This window comes from Propithecus coquereli, unplaced genomic scaffold (assembly GCF_000956105.1).
Source record: "Propithecus coquereli isolate 6110/MARCELLA unplaced genomic scaffold, Pcoq_1.0 Scaffold8, whole genome shotgun sequence".
In the NCBI taxonomy this organism is placed as follows: Eukaryota; Metazoa; Chordata; class Mammalia; order Primates; family Indriidae; genus Propithecus; species Propithecus coquereli.
In genome coordinates, this window is record NW_012154173.1 from 15,708,403 (window position 1) to 15,717,041 (window position 8,639).

Sequence of the window (8,639 nt, forward strand, 5' to 3'; positions counted from 1 at the left end):
ATATAAAATTTTATATACTTATTTCTCATAAGCTTTCACTTATATCAAAGTTTAAATATTACCTTCAAATATAATTTAAAATGTGTAATATATATGGACAAATACTTTCTGATTGATGAATATTAAGGTTCTAATTTTTTATAACAGATCACACCAAAATGAACATCTTTGTTTTTTCTGTGTGAAGGATTATTTCATTGGCATCAATTCCTGTGTGACATGAATATGTTTATATTTGATACATATTGCTGAACTGCTTTCCAAAAGAGTTGCATAAAATTACCACACCAATGATGTCCAAGGGTGCTCGTTGTACCTTACCCTTATCAGTCCTACAATATTTTATTTACTTTACATTTTTACTAATTTGATGGAGAAATACAAATCTCTCCTTTAAAAATTTCATTTGCTATTAGCATCAAGGGTGAACATTTTCCCATGTATTTTTTTTTTTTTTGCTAAGAGTATTCCTTCATGTCCCTTTTCCTTTTAAGTACTAGGGTATTAAGTATCTTTCTGTTCAAAAACCCATTTGCTTTTTACATAGATGTTATTTCTTCTTATGTCTTGTTACAAATGTTTTTCCCAGTTTATTGTTTCTTTTTTGAGCAACTATAAAAATACATATCTTTTTACATTGTGCTAGGAGTAACCATATCATATATACAAAGGTTAAATTTGTTCTCTTAAGTGAGAATCCTCTTGGGGCATCAGAGAAGGAAAATCACTACTTTCCATCGGTCACAAAAAAGGAGTATGTCTTTCTTCCAAATGAAGATTTTAGCCCTGGGACAGTCATATTCTAATGCAGGATATTATCTTTTAAATCACAAAAACAAAACCATAACAAAATTAAAAGACAGTATAAAGAAAAATGTACTTCAACTCAACACCTCTAATTTTATGTATTTAATAATAGTTCAAAAAGTTTGAATTATAAAGATATTATATTTATATTACATTTGTAATTATAATTTGAACTGCTACATAATACATTGAGTTAAATTATTGTAATTTACCTTTTCCACATAACTTTCTAAGGTAAATGTTGAAAACGTCTTCATAAAAAGGCACAGTTTAAACTTATTGCTAGTTTAAATAATAAGAATACCCTATTCTCTATTAGGAACACACATTGGTTATGTACATATACCACAGAAATAAAAGTTATTTGATGCCAATTGGCATGAGTATACTGATTGTCAAGTATACTTGACAATGCAGAGGAAGAAGTATGTAATTGTGGTTGAAAAGGCCTTTCCTGCTGGCCAAAATTCAAAACAATAGTTTCAAGTATGGTGATGATAATAAAGATATGTAATGATCCAAAAATAAGACATAAAGTGAAGAAAGCAGAATATAAAATTGTATACACTGTATAATTTTCATTAGATAATTAAAATTAAGACAATTTTTATCTAAGATAAACTTAGATAATTATATTAAGAGAAGACTGGAAAGAAAATCACTAAAATGTTAAAAATTACTAGATCTGGGTGGTGAAAACATGGGTAATACTTTTCTTCTTAACTGCTATTTTTGAATTTTTAATTAACCTGTACTAATTATAAAAAGTACTCATTCTATAAATTTTGTAAGAAATAGTGATCAGTAAGGTGTATACATTTGTCTTTATGTATTTTACACAGAAGAAACTCTACTACGAATGAAGTTACTTCATTTTAAGTATATATTGTCCTAAAATTGCCACTAATTTCATCTTTGGGGGAATGGTATTTTTTTCTGTTAAAAAATACAATTCCTCTTACTACCTTCTGAATACTTCTTTCATCCTCATCTTCAGATGGATCTGACTGATGTTTTGGACTGTCCATTTGAAGGAATGCTCTGACATCTGGACTAAAAACAAAAATTAACTTTATTATAACTTCAAAAGCATTTCTACAGCTTTTCTCCTTTTTAAAATAAAAATCAAAATATAAAAAACTATATTAGCACTTATAGTAAGCCAAACAAAATCTATTAATATTATTATAAAAGGAATAAGCAAATTACTTTTTAAAAAATAGGGAAACCAACAGACAAATGGGCAAAGGTATAAACAGGAGGAGAAAACCCAAATGACATGGAAATTTGTGAAAATGTCTAACTTCACTGATAATCAGAGAAATACAAATTAAAACGATAATGACATACTATGTTATGTCTATTAACTGGCAAAAGTTAGAAAGATAATACCAAAAGTTGGTAAGGACATAGGGAAAGAGACATCCTCATGTATTGCTGTTGAGAATGTAGAACAAGACAACTTTTCTGAAAAGCAATCTTGCACTACTTGTGAAACTGTGCATGCATTTTCTCTGGGCCTGGAAATTGCAGGTATAGGGATAAAAACAACAGAAAAAATTATGTACAGGTCCAGTGAAAGGCATGTAACCATGACACTCATTCTCTATAGTAGTGAATTAGAAGCAAAATACGCATCTACCACCAGGGACACAAGTAAATCAACTATGGTAACCATCTACAGAGACTATCAGTCAGCAGCCAGAAACAAGGAACTATAGCTCAGGACCATTTACATATATAGACATAAAGCACCAGTCAGTCTAAGTTTGCCAAGGATATGTAGATATCCAAGGACATATATCAAACACATTTAAGTGGGTATCAATAGTGAGGATAAAGAAATAGGTATGAAGATCAAGGATAAAGAGAAAAAAATGGACTAAAATTAAAGAGGGGCCATGCATGGATTAATGACGATCCTGAGAAATGATTCAATCTCTATACCTGGTACCTCCTCCCCAATTTGCTCTTAATAATGAAATACAAACAATATACATTCATTGTAGGGAACTCACAAGATAAAAACTCTTTTTAGAAAGGGGAGGGCTGGCATGAATGTAAAATGGTGCAGCTGCTGTGAAAAACAGTTTGGTAGTTCCTTGAAAAGTTAAATAGAGTTACTGTATAACCCAGCAATTCCATTCCTGGGCATATATCCAAGAGAAATAAAAACATATGTTCACACAAAAACTCACATGTGAATACTCCTAGCAGCATTATTCATAATAGCTAAAAAGTGGAAACACCCCAAATGCCCATCAATGGATGAATGGATAAACAAACTGGTGGTATTATCCATACAATGGAATATTATTCAGCCATAAAAAGGAATGAAGTACTAACACATGCTACACCATGGATGAACCTCAACAACATAATGCTAAATGAGCAAAGGCAGGAAAAAAAGTCACATATTGTATGATTTCATTTTAAATGGTATGTTCAGAATAGGCAAATCCAGAGACAGGAAGCAGAACAGTGGTTTCCAAGAGTTGGGGGAAGAGAGAACTTGGAGGTAGTTTCTTTTTTGGAGGGACGTAAATGTCAGCTTAGACTTTTGGTGATAGAATTAGATAGTGATGATGGTTGTACAGCATTGTGAATACACTAAAAACCACTGAATTATACATGTTAAAATAGTTAAAATGGTGAATTTTATCTCTATAAAAGGTAGAGGTGGGGATTTTCAATCTTACCACACAGAGACAATCACTATTAACATTTTGGCGTATTTTATTTCAGTCTTTTTCTCTGCACAACTAAGATCACACTATACTTAAATTTTTACCTGTTTTTCACTTAAAAATTACATTATATGCATTTCCCCATGTTGTTAAAAACTCTTTGTAAACAATAACTTTTGATAGATGTATGATGTTGTACAATATAAATGCACTAAAAGTTACTCAATGATTCTGTCACTTTAGGATATATAGATGGCTTCCAACTTTTTACCATACAACTTCATTACTATAAATAATGCTGCAATTGGCCATCTTTGTGCTTATACTAGAACTGCATTTATGATTTTCAGGACAGATTTTTAAAAATAAAATTACTACTCAGAATTATAAACAATTTTACAGCATTAAATAGTTTGTTAAACTGATTTCCAGAGAGGTTATACCAATTTACACTCCGCTAGCAGTATATGAACATCCTGAAGACTCTCCCAGCCTAGTTCATATTAAATGTTACATTTTATATTAACACCTTTGTTAATTTGATAAGTGAAAAATTGCATTTTAAAGAAAAGGTACTCAGTTTTTGGTACTAAGTGAAATGCAAATTAAAGTAACAATAAGATACCACTAACCACTCATCAAAATGGCTAAAATGGAAAAGACTAACATTACTAAGTGTTGGTGAGGTAAGCAATGTGATTTCATACAGTGACGGTAGAAGCGTAAAATTGGTACTATCACTTTGGAAAACTATTTGACATTATCCACTAAGGTTAAACATCTATATATCCTCCCAACCCAGAAGTTCTACTTCAAGATACATCAGAAATGTTTGCATATGTGCACCAAAAGATATGTTAATGGTGGTATTATTTATAATAGCCAGAAAATGGAAACAACTCAAACGTCTATCAGAAGAATAGATGAATTGTGGTATATTCATACAAAGGAATGTCATACAGCAAAGGAAATAAACAAACTACAACTACATGCAACAACACGGATAATTCTCTCGTTGTTGAAAATAAGCCAGCCAGAGAATACATAGTGTATGATTCCATTTATATAGTTTAAAAACAGGGCACACTAATCTATGTTGTTAAAAATCAGAATAGTAGTTAGGTTTAGGAAGAAAGGAAGAAATAGATATTGAAAGAGGATGTGTGAGGGGCTTTAGGGGTGTTGATAACATTCTATTTCTTGGCCTGGTGGGGGCTGGGGGTGACAACTCAGGTGTGTTCACTTTCTGATAATTCATTGAGCTGTACAGTCATGATCTGGGCACTTTTCTGTATTGTACACTTCTATTTTCTTTCTTTCTCTTTTTCCTTTTTTTATTTTAGAGATGGGGTCTTGATCTGTCACCCAGGCTGGAGTACAATGGTGAGATCATAGCTCACTGTAACCTCAAATTCCAGGGCCCAACTCAGCCTCCCAAATAGCTGGGACAAGCATGTTCCACCACATCCAGCTAATGTTTTATTTTTTTGTAGAGATGGGGTATTGCTATGTTGCCCAGGCTGGTCTTGAACTCCTGGCCTCAAGCAATCCTCCTGCCTTAGCCTCCCAAACTGCTGGAATTACAGGAATGAGCCACTGAGCCCAGCCCATTTTCATTTTTTAAGTACACATAGAAATGTTCAGTTTCTCTGATAATTAATCAGCCATTTGTATCTCCTCTTTTGCAAACAGCTCATGTGCTGTGTCCATTTTTCTTTTGGTGTCTTAAGTGTGTATTGTTTGCATGTGCTCTTTCTATGTTAAGTATATTTACCTATTATCTTTATCATGGAAAACTCTTTCTATATTTTTGGTTTTCAGTTTCACTTAAGATTTATGAAAAGTTTTTATTAGTGAAATTTTTCACTGTTTTACTTTTTGACACATCATTCACTACCAACATGCTCAGAAAACTCTTTTCCATCCAGAGGTCAGAGAAAATACGAACATTTTATTCCAGTTTTTTAATGATTGCTTAATTTAATTTTAATAAAGTTATCTTAAAAATTAGCTTTTCTCTAATGAAGTAAAGCTATTTTTAAAGTACATTTCCTCAACAGTAATGAAAGGTAGTAGGTGTTCAAGATACATTTGTTGATTGGCTTCTCTTCTTGCTCTCTTAAACCTTTACTATTTTAAAAATAGCTTGATGTTCAAATGAAAAGCATGCAAATTAAAGTTGTTAATAACAGAAGAGATCCAGAAAATATGAAATGTCACATTTCATTTTATTTTTTTGAGACAGAGTCTTGCTCTGTCGCCCTGGGTAGATTACAGTGGCATCATCATAGCTCACTGCAACCTCAAACTCCTGGGCTCTAACAATCCTCCCACCTCAGCCTCCCTGGAGTGCTAGGATTCCAGGTGTGACCCACTGTGCCCAGCCAAAATCTCACATTTTATTAAAAAGAAAATGTCAGTTAAAAAATTAAGTTTAAAAAACTCTTAGCTATTTTGGGGGTGCTACAAATGTCCTCTATCTTGAATGGAATCGTGGTAGTTACAGGGTGCAAATGTATGTAAAAATCCATTGAACTATATATTTAAGAATTGTGTATTTTACAGTACAATGTTTTAGAAACTGGCAATTGTGAATAATCAAGTTGCTTTTAGTTCAATTTTAATGCCAGATGTAACATCTTTATAATACTGCACTTCAAGATTCAGAATGGATATTTAGTATTTACTATATAGTGTCAGAAGTTCTGAGTAACACTTAAAAATACTAGGAGAAATAATCACCACTACCACCATTTATTGTATACCTATTCCGAGTCAGCTCTGTCAAAGGAGAGACAAATTTAAGCTCTGAATGCATGAATTATATTTCAAAGAAGCCAGTAATATTCCAATTCAAAGTAATCTCTAGTATATAGAGCAAAAATTGGAGGTTAGAAGGGTAGATCTGAGGTGAAGATAGCACAGAACTTGTCCTCAGGAAAAGGAATAATGTTTAAAAAAATAATTATGCCAAGAGTCAAATAATAGAAGACTCTTTGCTGAGGAACCGACTAGACCGGGAACTCAATTTCATGATCCTCTGCCACTGCTGGAGGCCCTGAATGGGAGGACACCTGCTCTTACTGCACTGGCTAATCCTGGTGCTACTACAGGTACAAGACCTCCCTGACTCTTATCCTACCTGTGAGCATCAGGGACAATCCATAGCTCTGGGCAGAAGACCTTGTCAGAGGAGACTCAGTTATGGTATTTTAGTAACTTAGTAAATTAAATTAAATTAAGTAAATTAAAAGAGAGTAGAAGCTTTCTTTGAACTGTAAAGAACTATACATATGGTAATCATTGTTTTTAGAACTGCTGAAAAATATAGTCCTTCAGTGTTGTGATTCTGAAAAGACTATTAAAGTGTGTCCTATTTACCTCACTGTCCATAAAGCAACCTTTACATTTACACAGCTAAGTGAGTTGTGGAAAAGACCCCCAGATATTTTACTTTATCCTCTTTATTTCTTCTTAGAATATAATGCTTTATATATACAAAACAATGGAAGTACCGTAACATACATTAAATTACAAATGACAGTAAATGTAATCAATATCCATGAATCAACTATCAGACTCAAAAATGAAAACACAAACTAAACCATGGATCTACCCAAGTTTTCATAGGTATTTCTTTTTTGTTTTAATTAGAGAAAAGGTCTTGCTGTTGCCCAGGCTAGAGTGCAGTGGCATCATCATAGCTTACTATCACCTCAAACTGGGCTCAAGGAATCCTCCTGCCTCAGCCTCCCAAGTAGCTGGGACTAGAGGTGCCACCACGCCTGGTTAATTTTTTTATTTTTATAGAGACAGTCTTGCTATGTTGCCCAGGCTGGTCTGAAATTTCTGGCTTTAAGCAATTCTCCCACCTCGGCCTCCCAAAGAGCTGGGATTATAGGCATGAGCCACCATGCCAGGCCTTTTGTAGGTATTTCTGATATGACCTACCCTCTCCTCTCATTGGGAGCTGCTGGTCTACAAAATGAAGTTTAAATTTATTAGCATGAGACACACATATAATATATACATGGGCCTGGGAAAGTGCATTCACCTTAAGTGGTTGCTTTGAATGCTATGCTGAGAAGGAATGGAGGCCTGGTGTGGGTCAACAGAAGAGAACACTGCTGCAGGTGGAACAAGTGGTAGTGGCTTGTGGGCCTGACCCCTGCCAACTCCTTCAGCCTCATTTCCTTTCCAAAAACCTACTCTGTTCCAATCACCACGAAATGTTATTACGTAAGCAGCCTCATGGTTCAGGGTTTTTGTATTCTGTTACATGTACTGCTCCCTTTACCTGGAACACTCTCCCTACCTTTTTTCTTGAATGATTATACATCCCTTAAGTCCCAGGAGGCTTTCCTTGACCTCCTGGCCACATGTTTTTCTGTGATGTTCTGGCACCTCTACCATAAAAATTACCCCGCTTCAATTATAATACTTGTTTATATGTCTACAACTCCCACTGGACTGGGAACCCATACCTCTGGAAGGTAGGAACGAAACTCATTTAGCTTTATATTCCTAATGCACGTAACAGGTACTTAAATACTTTTTGAAGGCAGAGATGAATATAATATGAAATAATTAGGAAAATGTTTTAACTGTATTATGCAAATTTCTTTCAAGTTTAATCTACAAAACTAATTCAAATACAAATGGAAGAAAGAAAGAAGACAAGCTGATGAAGGGAAAAGGGGATTAAGAATATCAGGGAGGAAATGCTTGAGGCAGATTTTACAAACATACATAGCACAATAACATTTCACAGAACAGATAAAATCTGTGTGAGGCTTGTTCAATATTCTTAGGTTTGGTTTCAGCGTCCCTTTAGAATACAATGAAAATTACTTACTGGTTATAGAGCTCTGGATGTCTAACCAGGTTCTGAATAAATTCATTCAGTCCTGCTCTTCTTTGTTTAATAAAATCTGTAAGAGAGATATAAGACATTAGGATTATTTATGTCAGATTATGTAACTATCATCAATACAGTTATATAAGAATAGACAGGCCCCTCAAGCGGCCTGAGGTGATCTGCAAAAATGGTTCGCTATTTACTTGACCCAGAAAACCCCACAAAATCATGCAAGTCAAGAGGTTCAAATCTTCGTGTTCACTTCAAGAACACTCGTGAAACTGCCC

The 8,639-nt window shown here is 33.9% G+C and overlaps 1 protein-coding gene across 1 annotated transcript in view; it reads right to left on the reverse strand.

Moving 5' to 3' along the window:
- The window catches only part of LOC105825431 (serine/threonine-protein kinase Sgk3), a 133,806-nt gene that overhangs the window by 31,337 nt on the left and 93,830 nt on the right, over positions 1 to 8,639 (reverse strand). Inside the window, exons 5-6 of the mRNA XM_012663205.1 lie at positions 8,350 to 8,425; positions 1,773 to 1,860 (exon numbers count right to left, since the gene is read on the reverse strand). Of these exons, the coding sequence (XP_012518659.1) occupies positions 1,773 to 1,860; positions 8,350 to 8,425 (164 nt within the window). The remainder of the gene's footprint in view (positions 1 to 1,772; positions 1,861 to 8,349; positions 8,426 to 8,639) is intronic.